The 18176-nt window shown below is 41.0% G+C and overlaps 2 protein-coding genes across 2 annotated transcripts; both read left to right on the top strand.

The window, feature by feature from the left end:
* The first annotated feature begins 9072 nt into the window (after window positions 1-9072).
* Window positions 9073-10160, top strand: LOC124662138. Its single transcript, XM_047200020.1, has 2 exons — window positions 9073-9340; window positions 9439-10160. The coding sequence occupies exons 1-2, from the start codon at window positions 9073-9075 to the stop codon at window positions 10158-10160; spliced, it is 990 nt and encodes a 329-aa protein (XP_047055976.1).
* A 2707-nt stretch (window positions 10161-12867) lies between these two features.
* Window positions 12868-14596, top strand: LOC124662137. Its single transcript, XM_047200019.1, has 2 exons — window positions 12868-13135; window positions 13875-14596. The coding sequence occupies exons 1-2, from the start codon at window positions 12868-12870 to the stop codon at window positions 14594-14596; spliced, it is 990 nt and encodes a 329-aa protein (XP_047055975.1).
* Window positions 14597-18176: the final 3580 nt, after the last annotated feature.

Genomic DNA, 18176 nt, shown 5'->3' with positions numbered 1-18176 from the left:
TTTTCATTCTCTTCTATTCTTCCACTTCAATGCCACTTTCTTTCTTTGTCTCGTTTTGTCATTCTTTTATTCTTTCTTTTTTTCTTTCTTTCTGTGCTTTCTTTTCTTTCTTTCATTGTTGGGTTATGTTAAGTAATTTTTTAAGTAATTTTCACACTGAGGCTATATTACCAATCATGATTGTCATTTATATTCTCCCTCTTCATTTTTTATTGTTGTCTTTTGCATCAGTTGCTTTCTTCAGCTCTTTTTTGAGTCCCTTACGTTCTCTGATTTTGATTCTTCATTGTCATTTTCTCACCTTTAAGTCTCTTAAATTTGTCATTGTCTTTTTCTCATTCACTAGTGCAATTTTTTTTAAATCTTCACTCATAGGTTCTCATTCTTTTCTTTGGCAATCTCAGTTGTTTCATGCTTCATTCTATTCCTGTTATTCATGTCTCATCAGCCCTTTTTGTTCAATCTATGTTTTATTTTCTTCAGTTTGGTCATTCTTCATTTTATTGTTTCTTCGGTATGTTCTTCACTTCTGTAACATTCTTCTTGTAATTCTTTAGTTTTCTTTGTCATTCCCCAGTTTAGTCTTTATTTCTCTTCGGTCACGTGTTTTCAGTATCAGTCTCATTCTTGACTTTGTGTCTTTTTCACTTCATTATTATTGGTTCATTGTTCTTCTTTTATCTTGTCATGGTTGCCGTTCTTAAATAATTTATTCTATTTTAGTTTGTCATGCTTTCAATTTTTCAGTCTTGCATTTTCTTGTGTCATTCATTGAGTTCTCTTCTCCACCGTTTCAATTTTTCATTCTCTATCTCTTTCTTCACCTTTTGATACTCAGTACCATTCTTTGTTGCATTTGTCATTCTTCTTCCCTTTGTCAACGTTATTTTCGATTTTCATTCTCTTCTATTCTTCCACTTCAATGCCACTTTCTTTCTTTGTCTCGTTTTGTCATTCTTTTTTTCTTTCTTTCTGTGCTTTCTTTTTCTTTCTTTTATTGTTGGGTTATGTTAAGTAATTTTTTAAGTAATTTTCACACTGAGGCTATATTACCAATCATGATTGCATTATCATAGCCTTTTTTTGTAACTTGTTTTTTTCTTGGTGCAAAACAAATAGCAACAAATCGGAACCCTTATTTTGTATACAAATACATATGAATTTTTCTCTACCAAATTTAATCATGATTCCTTGTTTCTTTTTGTACTGCCTCTAAGCATGGGGGACATGTTTGCATGCCTTTTACCTTGTGCGTGCCTTCTCCTTTCTTATGAGTTTTCTCGAGCACCATCATTGATTTATGACATTTTTGTTGGAACATTCACGGGCATGGTGCTTTATTTGTTGTTGGTCCCAAACAGCGGCTCACTTTGTTCTATTTATATATGGTGTTGTATTCGTGCACACTTTAACCTACTTAGACATCATGCACAATGGGATGGCTGCATGGTACAGAATTCACATCCTACTTTCTATGTTCTTTTTTTCTTTGTATACTACTCAGACACTCTAGTATTTGCTTCTTTGTATACTAGAGTGTCCATTGAGCAATTCTTCTTTTTTTCTTTATTTATTTTTCTGATGTTTTGTGTGTTTTCTGTCTATAGCATTCCCAAGGTAATCGTATCAGGAATGAATATGAGTGGGAAGGGATGTGCATTTCTATTCATGGGTGAATATGACAACCACAATGAAGCAGCGTTCGGTTCAGCAATGGGTGGGAAGAGTCTGTCCTTCAGAATCATCTGAAGTTTGGTCTCGGTGTTCTCATCCTGTTTCACATGGATGGGAGAGGCTATGTAAACATCACATTTGATATATTGTAGAATATGGGTGGGCGAGGCTTTCAGTGAATATCCTTTTTTAGCTATCCATGTATTTATGTTGGTGCTTCAAATTGTTTGTCAACACTTGTATGTCATACATCATGTACGTCTTATTTTTTGCTTGGAACATCTAATATGAAATGTGTGGCTATGAAACCTTTTGTATCTTTTGACTGTGATAGTCAATTATTATTCTCACTCAAGGGGGATTGAAAGAGAACTTCTTTTGTGCTACCCCCACTGGGAACCTTTTCTAACTTAAGTCTGTGCATGTCTGTTTTCCTGGATTCATAGCAAGGTAGGGGAGATCCAAAACAAGTTTAAAGACTTGGCACATTTCACGGGGGTGAATGCTACATCCTAACCAGCTCGAGGGAGACCCAATGAAACCAACGCAGGGTTATTTTGTTGCAACTAGATGTTTTTTTAGCCCGGGGTGTTTCTTCCTGTCGTCAGGAGGAAGATCTTCACCTACTACAATGGGGACTGTGTGCGTGTGTCTATCTCTGCGTTTTTTACCTACTGAATCAAACATAATTTGACAGCCCATAAACACATCTTCCGAATCACGTAAAAGCCCAGAGACTACTGACCAGGGAGGCCTTTTGTTAGATGGACTGAGCATTTGGTATACATTAGCGTTCTTTGGTTTTGCGGGTCTGGACTCGAATGACGAGCTGTTATCAATGGGCCAGCCATTTTCCTATATGTGTAACAGCATACATAATTAAAGACTTTTCCAAATGCTTAGTGTGGATGTATCTATTTATTATAGGATTTGGTAACAAATGTTTTGTGTTTCTCTCAAATCAAATGTTTTTTTCTAAATAAATTACATTACTACTTTTATTTATCATATTTACAAACTGTTTTATTTTGGTTCCAACTTATAACTATGCAAGAATTTAGCAATGTAAATTTCGACAAATGAACTTAGAAAATTGTCATCAAAATTATTTAATTAAAAAAATTAAAACACGTTGTTCAAATAATTTTCATTTAATACATATTATATTTTTGAGTTTGAAACATATTTATATATTTGGTTAATGTTGAATTTATATGAGTGTATATAGTATCAAAAAATTTAAAATGGTGTATTTTTCTTTTGTGTAAGTTTTGTATACACTTAATTACCTTTTTCTCGAATTTTCCATTTTTTCTACAAAGAATTTATTTATTTTCTATTTCATCATAATTCATAGTTCTTACAGTTTTTGTTTATTTTCCCATTATTTAAGTAGATTCCCTAGTTACAAGCCTTACGTACTTTTTCACTACTAGGAAAATAGGTGGTCTGTGGTGCACCAATATAGAATTTTGTAGCGCATATGCGATATGCCACAGAATTCTCGCCACTAAAATTTATTTATTAGCCCATACCTACCTGCGCCACGGAATTCTCACATTTATGTGGCTTACCTACTCCTACACGATATGCACCACAGAATTCTCGAAAAGTTTTATAAAAAAATCAAAATTTAAAAAAAATCAAAAAAAAAACAGGGAAAAACAAAAAGTGAAATAATCTGGAAAAACCCAAATATTTGAAATGTTTTGAATATCCAATAACACTGCAAACATATCTCAAATGATATTGAAATGATAATTTCCCACTAGTTTACCAATCCTGAAATTACTCCAACCCAAACACCCTTAAATTCTCACTTCTATTTAATTGAGCTACCCTTATGCTACTAAAGTCCTTTTTGATATTATTATCATATCAACCCTCTTAAGCATATATTTTCAAAAGGAAATTTAATAAATCCAAAAATATAAAAAAATTCAAAAATTCAGAAAAAACGGAAATGAAATAAAAATGAAATAATTTTAGATTTCTAAAAATTTAAAATTTCGAAAATTCTAAGTTTTGTAAAAAAAATAAAAATTATTTTTTAAGAAAATATAAAAAATCCTGTAAGTTCAACAATTAGAAAAGAATCAAAATATTCTAAAACAAAAAATAGTAAAATTTTAAAATTTTAAAAATCAAAAGAATCTAGAAAAAACATATTCAAAAAAACTAAACTTTTAATTTTTTTAAAAAACTAATAAAAATAAGAAAAATCCTAGAAGTTCAAAATTTGAAAAGATTCTAAAATTCTAAAAAAAAACTAAAATTTTAAAAATCTAGAATTTAAAAATCCAAAAACAAAAAATTATGTGGCGCATATATCGATATGCGCTACAGATATGTATATTTCTATGGTGCATAATGATATGCGCTAGAGAAATATATAATTTTGTGGCACATATTGCTATAGGCGCCACAGAAATACACATTTTTGTGGCCCATGTGGTTTGAATGGTCAAATTTCTGTGGCGCATATGGTTTCATGCGCCACAAAAATTATTCTTATTCTGTGAAGCATGCACTTTATATGTGTCACAGAAAGCCTTTCTATCTATAGCTAGTTTCCTAGTAGTGTTTGTTATTTTTTTATAAATCAATTGGGTAAGACTTCTTGTAATTTAAGATTCTTTCTATTTTTCAAATAGTATTTTATTATTTAATTGTTTTTCCTGTTACCCAGATAAACAATTTACTTGGAGAATCTTGCTACTCGTATTATAAATTTTATTTGAAAAAACAGTTTTATTACATTTGTGTATGTCAGTTTTTTTAAATTCATGTAGGATCAACTTTATAATTATATTAAAACTTTCTAGTAAATACTCAAAAAATATGGATTGTTTTTTGTACTTGTTAGGTTTTCTATGTACGAAAGTGTTGCCATACCACTTTTACTAAGGTCATGATAGGCGAAATATGTAAGATGATGGAAGTGAGGGGTAAAACTTGTTGGAGGACCAAGCAAAATAACATATAACACATAATTATTTCTAACAAGATACTTTGTGCAAGGACAATTAGACGATGTTTAGTGAAGTAAAAAAAGGAGAAATTAATTAATATATGGTATAGTTTGATCAGAGGATTTTCAAAGGATGAACGCTTTAAATTCATATGAGTTATTTTTCCTACGGAGTGTGGATCAAAGACATGGGAACAACAACAATATTTATATACTTGCATTTCTACGACCTCTTTTCCATACTCCGTCCATCCCAAAATGAAAGGGGCCTAAGGATTATCTAACTGTTAAATCTTACTAACTTGGATTAACTATTTAGGAAAAGATATCTACATCTACAAAATTTATTGAACACATTAAGGAAATATACTTTACAGTGAATCTATTGATGTTGATTTTACTGTTTATATTTTTATGTATAAACTTGGTCAAACTTAGAAAATATTTACATTTAAACGCCTTACATTTTTGGATGAAGGGAATATGATATTTCTGCAAGATACTAAATAACAGATTTTTTAAGTCTTACATGTATCTTTTATCCTTAAATTTCTGAAAAATGTACACGGATCATAACAAATGCTATTTCTACAGATTGAGGTGTTTTGCTTTCTCCTAGGATTAAGAACCAATTTGTGGTTGGACTGTTGTAGGGTGGCCGTACCCCCATCATACCAATCTAGAAAACTATAAAGGTGTTTGCGGTGAGTTCAATAATCTAGAAGCTCCGTAAGTGCGGTTTGTGCGTCTTACTATGCGTCTATAGCGTACTCCGTGTCACTAGAAAATAGTTGTGGTATTTTAGCGTACAAAGAAGCAGGGACGGAGCCAGGAATTGGAGATAGGGGGCGGAGATTAGAAGCACCAAAATCATAGGAAATATTGTCGCACAACACGGTAAATAAGATCCTAGATCAGTAAAATATACCCATTTTTTGCAATATGGATGAATTTATATATCTACCAAATTGAAATCGGTTTTATCAGTACCAAGATTAAAAGTCTCAATAATTTTTTCAACACTAAACTTGTTTGTTATTTCCCTCTCTATATAGACTATGACACAATCACGAAAGTTATATCCCAATTTAATGCAAAGATATATCTTAGCTACTTTCATAGCATAAAAGGCTCCTTCTGCTGTTGCGGAAGAGTCTCTCGTCTAAAAAAAACCAGCAGGATATTTCCACCAACTAGACAAGCATAAGTGAACAACCGAAAATTCCTAATTAATTTCCGAATTTCTTAAGAAATAGACAAACTTTTTTTCGCGAAAACGCAAAAGCATTGCGTTTCGATGCATTGATAGAAAAGAAGGTTATATGTACAAGTCCTCGAGAGGACACACCCCGCCATACAACTCGACCCAAGAAAGAGAACCTATCCTATGGGAGGAATTGGCGAACACCTCGGGCCCCCGCGTCCGCCCATTGCCGTGCTTCAGAACAAATGTCGTTGAACAGGGATGCCACTGACGGACGTGACCGCAGCATTCCGGTGTTTCCATATCCACCACGCCGTGAGCATGATTTTCGACAAGGTGCCTTTGCGCAGCTGGCGAGGGGCGGTCCGCACCACCAGCGACCACCACTCCGCGAAGTCGCCCTCAACTGTGGGAGGACCTGAGGTGGATCGAATCCACGAGAGGACCTCAAACCATATCGTCCTGGAGAAGGAGTACCCAGTGAGGAGGTGCGTCATGGTTTCCACCGACTGGTCACAGAGCGGACACCTAGGCGCATGTGGTAAACCACGTCGCGTCAGTCTCTCACCCGTCCAACATCTGTCTAGGCAAGCCAACCATATGAAGAACTTCACCCGCGGTGGCGCCCAAGATTTCCATTTCAACCTCCAGGAACCTGAGATGATGGCCTCCTGGAAGAGGGTGTCATAACAGGAACGAGAGGTGTATTGGTCATCCATCGTCCAGCGCCAAAGCAGCCGATCCTATTCCGGAGACAGGTGTATGTCTCTGAGCCTCCCCATAGCTGCACGTAATGCCAAAGTGCGAGGGCGCTTGGAGCACCAGCGATATTGGGGATCCAGGCGTGATCCGCGAGCGCTTCCCGTACCGTATGTGCCTTCCTACGGCGTTTAGGTAATAGCGCGTACACCTCAGGCGCCATCTCCTTGATGGATCTTCCCTCCAGCCATCTGTCCTCTCAGAAGAGGGCGGATTCTCCATTGCCAACCACCATCGAGGTGGAGGCTGTGAAGGCATCCAGCTCCACCTTCGAGAATTGCATATCGAGCACGCGCCATGGTCGCAAGGGATCTGTATGTATCCTTCAAATCCAACGCACCCTCAGGCTAATCGCGGTGCGCGCTAGATCGGGGATCCCCAGCCCTCCCAACCGTTGCGGCCGGCACACCCTTGCCTAGTTAACATGGTAGTGGCCACCATTGGCGTCTGCCTTGCCAGCCCAAAGGAACCCGCGTAGGATCTTGTTAACTTGTTTGAGCATTTTCTTGTCGAGGCCTAGCACCATCAGCTGGTGCAAAGGGATAGCAGCAAGAACCGCGCGTATTAGCGCCAAGCGCCCTGCCCGCAGCATCATGGATGCCCGCCAGGTAGGAAGTTTGTCAGTGTTCACCAAGGGCTGGAATAAGGATGCAGCTGTCAGTCTCCTGATGGAGAGTGGGATACCTAGGTACTTGACCGGGAACTGCGCTAGCCAAGGTAGTCAGAGTCGGGATTCGGACTCGGGTCGATTTTCGTCGGGCAGAATCGAGTCGTAGTATCGAATCGTAGAATCTAGGATCCTACCATACTACTCAGAGAAGATATTTTTATCAAGCACAAAGTTTTTTAATATTATAATGGAGATAAAAAATAATAATCCATAAAGTTTCTAGCAATAATGTTCTAGCGCTAGATCATTTGAGATTTGGTAGGTAAATAAAGGGCAGTGAAAGTGAAAAGGGCTTGGGATGTTTAAGTAGTATCCTTGTAGGTTTAACGGATGGAAGAAATAGTGAGTTGGTAGAATCGAAAAATCCATAAAAAGGATTGAGATTCTATATTATTGTAAAGGATTATATGATTTGGGTCGGGACTCAACATAGATTCTACCTGATTGGGATTCATAGTGGGATTTGGATCGATTCGGTGATGTAAGATCGTCAAGTCGTAGGATTCCAACAGCCTATTAAGTGAGTTCATCATCAAGATGAACAGCGATGGCGACAAGGGGTCTCCCTGTCTCAAGCCCCTCCTATGCCAGATGGTGGGGGGGGCCTGGCTCGCCGTTGAGCATCACCCTAGTGCTTGTCGTGGATAGCAGGATGGACACAAGCTCGCGGAAACATGGGCCAAATCCGATCTTCCAGAGGAACTCCATGAGGAACCCCCACGATACGGAGTCAAACGCACGAGCTATATCCAACTTGAGCATCACCCGTGGCTCCTTCCGACGGTGCCACTAGCTGTCTACGAATGAACACGCATTTGTTACGATCCACCAGTGACTCCATCCTAGGGGCCAGCCGAGAAGCCAACGTCTTAGCCACCAGCTTGGCAAAGATGTGGATAAGACTAATCGGCCTATAGTCACCCAGCCCCATCGCATCCGGGCGCTTAGGCGGCAGGATTAAGAGGGCCTGATTCAGGCCCTGGAATCCGCGCCCACACATCGTGAACAACTTGTCGAAGGCAGCCATGAAATCGCCCTTGATCACCCCCCAACACTTTTGCAGGAACTCAGCCGTGAAACCGTCGGGTCCTGGCGCTTTGCCTGAGGGTAAGCGTCTGATCACCTCCCAGATCTCCTCCTCCGTGAATGCAGCCTCCAGCTCAGAGAGGTCCTCTGAGTGGGTACCCAGGAAGTCCAAGTCCAGCGAGTGCAGTCGGTCCACCGATGTGCCAAGCAGACCCTTAAAGTGAGTAAAGGTCGCTTCAGCCATGGCCGCATGGTCCGAGACGACCGCGCCATTGTTGTATTTGTGATCTAAATTCATATACTAAAAGGAGGCTAACTTTTTACGAGCGGAGCGAGGCCCGTCGTCGGTAGGCTTGGGCCGAAGCGTAGCAGAGTCTGAAATGATAGTTTGCTACCACTAATGCGCAACGATAGATTGGTGTAGAGTATAGCTTAGCCATGAAATGATAGTCAAGTGACATACGTACCATCTCAAGCACGACACCGATTCATCTGTAGGTCACTTTTGTCTAATTGAGAAAGAAGGAACCCCTATATAGTTGACCAAGCGTTGAAGGTCAGCTAGCTAGAGTTTGATTAGAGTGATCAAAAGCCATAGCTATGCATCTTTCCTCAACTCTGAATCCAAGTCCATCAGACCAATAGGCCAGCACATTCATCCAATTGCCCAGCATATAAATTGGCACCATCCGACTCATGTCCACCACCACAACCATCACCACACTAACACACGGCGATCAATCTTAACTAGCTAACTAGCTAGCTAAGATGGCTGGGCAGAAGCTGGTGTTAGTGCTCACCATTTTGGTGGCCGTGTGCAGCTTGGCCGCCGCCCTAGACGCGAAGCCGAAGGGGCCTCCGACGCCGAAGCTGCCGTCAAAGTACCAGACGATCCATCCCGGGAAGTCCGGTAAGAGGAACCAGGTCGCCGCCTGTGACGATCCCAAAGACAAGAAGAAGCCATGCACGGCCAGCTGCCCCAAGAACTGCCCCGACGAGTGTATCGTCTACTGCGAAGCCTGCATGACATTCTGCTGTAAGCATACATACTGGCTTGACCCTTAATTTGCTCCTATATTTAATGCATGATCATTATAAATTGACATCAATGTATAAATTATCTTTTTTTACAAGTGTGTGATTTCTACCCCGGCATGTCCTGCGGCGACCCACGCTTCACCGGCGCTGACGGCAACAACTTCTACTTCCACGGCAAGAAGGACCAGGATTTCTGTATAGTCTCGGACGCCGATCTCCACATCAATGCCCACTTCATCGGCAAGCGTAACCCTGCCATGAGCCGTGACTTCACCTGGATCCAGGCCCTCGGCATCCGCTTCGCTGACCACAGCCTCTACATGGGCGCTCAGAAGACCATCAAGTGGGACGACGATATTGACCACCTTGAGCTGACCTTCGACGGAAGGCCCGTGACCATCCCCGATGAGACTAATGGGCAGTGGCAATCCAAGGCTGTGCCTGCTTTGACCATCACCAGGACTTCCATGAACAATGGTGTCAGGGTTGAGCTTAAGGGAGTGTTCGACATCTTGGCCAAGGTGGTGCCCATCACCGAGAAGGACTCCCTAATCCACAACTATGGAGTGACAACGGATGACAGCCTTGCACACTTCGATATCGGTTTCAAGTTCTATGACCTCACCGATGACGTGCACGGTGTGCTAGGCCAGACCTACCGCACGAACTACGTTAACATGCTCAGTGTGACCGCCAACATGCCGATCATGGGTGGTGCCCCCAACTATGTCTCCTCCAACATCTTCGCCACTGACTGCAAGGTCACCAGGTTCGGTCGCAAGGCCGAAATTTCCATGATCACTACCACGGCCAGTTAAAAAACAACACGCTTCCATGGCTAGGCCCTGATCCCCATCCCGGAAATAATTAAGTTTTTCTGTAAGAATATGTATCGATGCCAACATGATACACAAGGCACATGTAATCTAAATACACATGATCAATAGTAGACATAATTTGTGTAATTGCTATTGCACATGAAATAATTAAGAAAGGCTAATGGAGAAGATGCATTACATAATCTGCTTCCTCAAGTTTGTAACAGCAACATTTTTCCAAATTAACGTTCCGTTTTTTCTTGCAAACATTATTTAAAAAAAGGTGCTTGCCAGGAAGTCCAGCATTATTATCAAAGCCACACCTATATATATGGTCCCGTGTATAACTGTGTAACCATTTTAGCACAATTATGAGCCAGAAAAGCTGCAACCACTTGCAGCCAAAAACTTGTCAAAATAGGTAAGCAAGATACATTGAAAACTCTCTAGCGCTATGTAGTATGCTGGCTACCGGTAATATTTTTGAATACCCGGGGCAGAAAAATGTGTAAAATAAGAAAATTTAGTTGTAGAAGTTTGAAGTACAAACATACCCCATAAAAACCAGTGGCAGCTTGGGTAGGCTCTAACTTTAGGTGGAGTTAATTGAGATCCATTTTCTGAAACATACATGTTAACATTCTCAAAAACAATTGATAACACACATCCAGGTTATACATACAACGCCAATAAATTGTAGCTCTGATATCGACATATACTTGCAGATTAAAAAAAGATAAAGTTGGGTCTAAATATTGTGAAATACTATGCACCAGATTTGACATTATTTCTACTCGATTTCTTTTGTTTCCAATCTATAGATCAAGTTTTAAGATTGTTTTTTGGGTGTTAGATATCAGACTGTGGGTTTAAAAATGGCAGATTGTTCATAATTTCTAAATATTATATTTATTACTTGACTTATGATCTCACCAAGGATGTGCTTGTTTCAACCATTTTCACCTATTATTCGATTACATTGTTAAGTGATTTCCGTAAAAACGTTTGGTTTCTGGACCTCTAAACGTGTACTGTGTGTAAGCAGATTACAACCCAAGTCAACTCCGTTATAGCTCACCACCCTACCGGAAATATATGGTGTTACCAGCTAGAAGGCTTGTGGGGAACCTGACGATGGCCCGACTGATTTCTCCTCAACTATCCTCTCCACTCAATGTTCTTTGTAGCGCTGGGTTTGGTGGTCATCATCCTCATTAATTCTTCAATAGCAAGAAATGAGCCGTTGAAGGAGCAGTTGTGTCATCGTGGGATGAGCGGCGATGGTTGTTGATCCCCTTCACTGCAAAGCGGCACTGGAGGACCCTGATCTTCCCTCAACTTCCTTGACCGATGCAAACCATTAGGGGCGGGAGGAACATCAGCGTCGCTCGAAGATGAGCAACAGTGTGCAATGTATGTAATCAAATGACATTACCAAAGATATGAACCAAACTAAATAAGTAAAACTCCAATTAACATCAAACTTGATTCTCTTGCCATTTATGTTAACATCGCTGCAAACAAACATGCTCTTAAAGAGCAGTGCCATTCTAGGGCAGGGAATGGCCGGGCCGGAGCTAAACATGGGTCTAACTGGGCCATGACCCGCCCATGATTTCCTAGAAAAGGATATGCATTGTTAGCTTCGCCCATTGCTATTAGCAGATCAACACCGCATCCTTCATCCGGGCCTGCCCATGTATCTTAGCTCCGCCATCCAGGGGGGAAGACAAGTCGTTATGGGTATTTTGTTCAAGTGGACCTATATGGAATTAATATGATCGATTATAAATTTAAGGGCGCTAATATGGCTGGATGACGGTTGTTAGACTATTCATAGTCGGAGTGACATTGGTAGTAAGATCACACAACCTCAGACATTTTGGTGGTATTTTGGAGTATGTTTTTTTAAAAGAAATACGGTAAGGAAAGCCCCTGCAGTGTTTTTTTAATAATAAGAACCTAAATTGCGTCTCTGGGACTTAAACCTGGGTGGCTGAGTTGTACGTCAACTTTCCTAACCAAGTGAGTTAGGCTCACTTCTTACGGAGTATGTATGTTACTACCCTACTATAACTAGTCTAAGGGGTTGGGAGAGATGCAACCGGTGCATGTACGCAGAGCATATGCAAGCGTACCAGCTACCCCTATACAGTTGACCAATAGAGCAAGGTCAGCTAGATAGAGTTTGATTACGGTGATTAGGAGGCATACGCATGCACCTTTTCCACCAAAATTTTAATGCAAGTCGTATCCAATTAATCACACGAAGGAGTCCTCTTAGAGCAAGTACAATAAGTTGTAGATTAAAATAGTATATTATTGCTTAGTTAGAGGAGAGAGAGGAGGAGAGAGAAGGTGAGTGGGCTCTTATGCAATAGCCAGCTCTAACACGTGCTCCTAGGCACTTTATAAGAGTGAAAGGTGGACCATACATTGATAAAGTTCTACACTTTTATAGCTCACTATTGTATATGTTGACTCTAAGCTGACTATAGATGACATGACACTTGGCTTATAGCCAGCAGCTAGCTACACTATTGAAATTGCTCTTATCACTCATACAAAGATTCCAGGTCAGCTATAGCAAGCCAATCAAATCCAACTTAACGCTCTATAAATTAGCGCCATCAATGTCCGGTAGCCCACTCACACTAACACACAGATATCTCAACTGACAGCCATCACCTGCAGCAGTCCTGCCAACATGGCCACGCAGCAGCAAACCATGGCAGCGGCAGCGATTTCCGCTCTCGTGGCCGTGTTGTTCCTAGTCGCCGCCGTCCACGGGAATGAGCCGGGGCCTCCGCCGCCGGAGCCGTTGCGCAAGTACCAGACGATCCACCCGGGGAAGAAGAACCAGGTGCTTACCTGCAGCAAACCCACCGACCACAGCAAGCCATGCGTGGCCACCTGCCCCAGCCGCTGCCCTGAAGAGTGCCTCGTCTTCTGCCCAACCTGCGCCACCTACTGCCGTAAGCATATTAAACCGTTACTTAGTGTACATTAACACTGGGTATATAGGACATGCTTAAGATTACTTACAATAAAAGTATCATAAGTAGAAGTATTATGCATCTCATGCATACAAAAATCTAATGTGGCAGTGCAATTAAAGATAAAAGAGAGGACTGTAGTATCATAGGTAGATATCATATCATAGCACGTAGTGCCAGAAAATTTAATGTTAAATACATCTTGTACTTAGATTTACATTGAGATTCTACAAATCAATTAATATAAAAAAATATGATACTACTATATGTTACTAACTCATAGGTGTAGATGCACCTATTATAAAAAATGTATTTTAAAATTATTACAAAATGTTTAAAAAAATTAAAATAAAATCCTGAGTGTGCATCCTCACATTCTATGATAGCTCACAAAAGCTTGGCACGAAAAAACATTTTGTTTGCACTATGTAAAAAATATATAAAAATGTCTCGTTAAAAGCTATTTTGGAACTCAAAAATTGATTTTTACACTGATCACAAAAAATAATATTTTTCTGTGAAACTTCATGCACAAATATAGAATGTCTAGATGTACACCCTGATATTTGTTTTAGAACTTTTAGACATTTTGGAGTATGATTTTGAATAATGAGTGCATCTACACCTATGATTCAAAGAGGATTTACCTATCATACACATGATACTTTTATATGATACTATGCATTATTACTAGTCTAACATAACCTCTTTTTTCAAGTGTGTGATTTCTACCCCGGGTTTACCTGTGGTGACCCGCGATTCACGGGCGCCGACGGCAATAACTTCTACTTCCACGGTAAGAAGGGCCAGGATTTCTGTATAGTCTCTGACGCTGGTCTCCACATCAATGCCCACTTCATCGGTAAGCGTAACCCTGCCATGAGCCGAGACTTCACATGGATCCAAGCCCTCGGCATCCGCTTCGCTGAGCACCGCCTCTACATGGGCGCCCAAAAGACCGTCATGTGGGACGATGAGGTTGACCGCCTTGAGCTGACCTTCGACGGCATGCCCATCGACATCCCCGACGAAATTAATGAGCAATGGCAATCCACCACAGTGCCTGCGTTGACCATCACCAGGACCTCCCAGGCCAACAGTGTCAACATTGAGCTCAAGGGAGTGTTCGAAATCTTGGCCAGGATTGTCCCCATCACGGATGAGGACTCGCGCATCCACAGCTATGGCATGACAGAGGATGACAGCCTCGCCCACTTCGACCTCGGGTTCAAATTCTACGACCTCACCGACGATGTACATGGTGTGCTTGGGCAGACCTACAGCACTAACTACGTCAACAAGCTCAGCGTTAGTGCCACCATGCCCATCATGGGTGGTGGTCCCAGATATGTCTCTTCCAACATATTCGCCACTGACTGCAAGGTCGCAAGGTTCGGCCGCCAGTTCGGAATCTCCATGATCACAACTAGGGCGACTTGAGTAAAACGCCTCAAGGCTAGCCCATGATATATAGCCCAGGAATAATTAAGTTGTGATGCAAGAATATTATATCAATACCAACATGATATATATTGTCAATTTTTCGTCTTGATGTGGATGGTTTCTCACATACATAATTGTGCAACTTATTGCAAATGAAATTGTTAAGGGATGTTACTGGCGAATATGTGTTAAGTTACATGTAGGAGTGTGGATTTGTAGCCACCCGGTGGCAATGCCCCCCTCTCGGCTACCGTCGGATGACATGCTGAAGATTCGGTCTTCAATGCCAGAGTTCAATCACGATGCCGCTAATGCTCTGTATATGGCATGGAAAGCTGAATTAGAACCTAATTTTAATTTTAGGTTGATATGGCAGGTGATCAGTAGAGTGGTGCAGCGACATAACTGGCTCGCTAGTGTTTTGATGTCAGGCCACCCACGTGCCTTGGTACATATGCATGCATGCATATATGGACACAGCTAGCCGTACAGGTAATTTGCAGAGTGGCCATTATATTAACCATTGGCTTGCTAACTGAGTGTGAATCTACATGCTACATCGGACGGCACAGTGAGAGGGGGGCACTACCACCGGGTGGCAACATCATATTTTGCTACATGTAGTTGCCACATTTTTTATTCCTTAATTATAAGTACAACATAACATTGTTCCCTCCTGGCATACTACTAATAACCCTATCCCAAAATTTACATCTTGGCCCCTAACATAGTGGGCAGGAGAAGTACTAACTTATCATTTTATAAAATCATGCTGCATCAGCTCATATGAACATGTATCCAGTCATTCAATCTGATGAACAACTGAGGTACGTTGATCTTTGATTCACGGAGTGTGGCGTCCTTACACTTTGTAGTCATGCGGGTTTTGATCATCAATGATTTCCGCCCGGCTTGGTAAGATCCTAGGACTGGACATTAATAGAGGATTTATAGGTAAGTGGCTTGATATAGCGGAAATTTTGTGTCATGTATGGAGTGGTAATTTCTCTCCTACAACGGGTATTATAATGCCAGCGAGAAGGAAACTATTATGGAGGAACAAAAATGGTGAGGCCGTGTACACGTACTAACACACCATTAGTGATAGTTCTTAAGGCCATTGTTGCGCAAACAAAGGATGATTAAGACTAATGTTTAGCCGCTGCATAAAGTTTTGAGGTCCCCATAAATCCCTACAATATGCATTCAAAGATCTGAGTCGCGGTGTCACTTCCGACTAATCTGCTCCTACTCAAACAAGCCATTGCGCAATCCTAGCAAAATGCAAAGAGAGTAAGAGAAAACAATGTACCTATAAATAATCTCAACATATGTATCAGCAAGCTCATCGTCTCATAACCAAAGATTTACCATAAAAATTACATTAATAGTTATGTAATCATGTAGTGCAACTCATACTGACTAATACAATTTTAATACATAAAGAGATTCATTCAAATTACAGCCATAAACCCCAAATCCAGGGGGTGGACACGCTATGGTTAAGAGCGACGTGGAACTATTGGTGAAGCATGAGAGGTGGCCAATGGCGACCTTAGCGATGGTTCACCCTCCAATCTTCCTCCAATAGTGGACTGTAGAGAGATATATTGTGGTTTCTTCTCTTCACCTCCGTCCCTCATGAAATAAAATTTCATTGCGGTATATAAATATGGTTTTAGTTCAAGACGGTCCCGTGGGCATGAAAAATGAGGCGAAAGGATGCTTGGGGTTCAAGATGGACCCCATGGCGTGGCCTGGAAGCAGTCGGCTCCATGGGCCCTCCTGGTCTGATCTTCTGGTGCACCACTTTAGCATGTTGGATCCGTATCAAAAATTTGTAACCGTGCTCTTTGATCTTGCTCTTTTTGGAGTTCCAAATTTTCCTGAAGTTATTAAAGATACAAAAATAGTGGGAACATTGTGGAAAATCTCATAAATCAATGTAACACATGTTTGGTACCTCACATATAATGAAATTATGAACAATTATCGTATAATACAGTTCAAAGTTCATGGATAAATTGTATATGTATCATCAACTAGTGGGTCGGGTACTAGTGTAGCACAACCCGTGTGACATAGAGTGCAACAACGTGCACGGCATGCATGGAACTAGCATAGCTTGGTAAACGGTGGTGCAGCATGGAGAGCAGCGACACGATCGGTGGCGGCACAACGAAGTGCGCACCTCAACGTGCAACTTGGTGGCATAGCCAACCAGTTTGAACGCCTGGAGCTGCTCTACAACGACATATGGATTAGTACAGGCGACACACGTAGCGCAAACACAGTACGTGTACACGATGGCCATCGAAACCAAGTAGCTTTCTGCACGCCTGTGAGTGCGACATAATTTAATCACGTATGGAAATGTGATGCACCTTCGATGTATGGCATGGCCTCAAGAAGTCAAGAGACGGTGTGCTTAAACAATGCGTTCATCACGGTACTACCGTGACTAGCTGGATCACGATCATGTACTGAGCAAAAATGCTAGACTTACGGACTAACTTCTACGGAAATGGCCTACGGGCTGATGTGTTAACCACCTGTTGGTTCAGCTTTTTCTTCCTTCCGTGATTTTAGGACTGAGAACGCACCAGGTGATGCCACCTCAGTCCGTAGATGTAGCATTGCTGTGTACTGAGTCCCCACAATGTAGTCAACAAGTCTCCCGCAGGCCAGAGAATAGCTAGTCAACTAGGTTATCGAAGTAGACACCGTAGGTAAAATCTGGAAAATTATGCAAATCCGAAAACGGAATCAGAAATACATGATAAGCCACATTTGCAATCAGATCTGGATCATACCTCCACGATCAACGATGGGAGCCTGCTCGATGGAGGCTTGGTACGGATCAGTTGGTGAGTCGTACATGCTAATAAAGTGTTCCACAACCTTTGCTAGCAAGTCCGACCCAGGGTCATATAGCGAGAGCATAGTCAAAATAGTCATGCAAGGAAGCCGAAGATGCGGAACGTAAAGGAACACAGAGAAGCAGTAAGATCTGATTTTTATTAATATTGGTGTGCTCTTTATATAATTATATTGGTGTATATATGAGCAGATAGGGTAGGTAGAGAGGACTAATTGACAGGGAAAATTCCCACCCGAAGAAAGGATGTGACCCGCATGTTTTGTGCGGTGCAAGGTTTCCCAACATAATTAGAGCAACTCATGAAATTATTTTTTCAGAGTAATCAACCCATGCAAAAGGATGGGAGGAGGCCATGCGGAGAGAAATAGGGAAGGTGATCAAATAATGAGATTCACCAGTTAGCAAATCACTTGACCCAATGGTTTGTACTATTCTCTTGGGATCAGTATATAATCTGATAATATCCGAGAAAGCTCTCCATGTCTAATAAAGAAAAATGATGGAAGTATTGGCTAAACATAATAAAATAGTCACGTTTACATTTCACTGGTACACAATATGCCTTCACACACCATTGAAATGGTTCATCACACATGGTTATTCAAACGTTCACTACGCATGTGTGGCTGATAGGCCTCCATATCTCGCACGTTTAAAAAAAAAAACATGTTCAAAAGGTTGTCATTTCACCCACGC

This window comes from Lolium rigidum, chromosome 6, assembly GCF_022539505.1.
Source record: "Lolium rigidum isolate FL_2022 chromosome 6, APGP_CSIRO_Lrig_0.1, whole genome shotgun sequence".
Lineage (NCBI taxonomy): Eukaryota > Viridiplantae > Streptophyta > Magnoliopsida > Poales > Poaceae > Lolium > Lolium rigidum.
The sequence above is the reverse complement of the archived record's forward strand: the minus strand, read 5'-3'. Positions and strand labels throughout refer to the sequence as shown.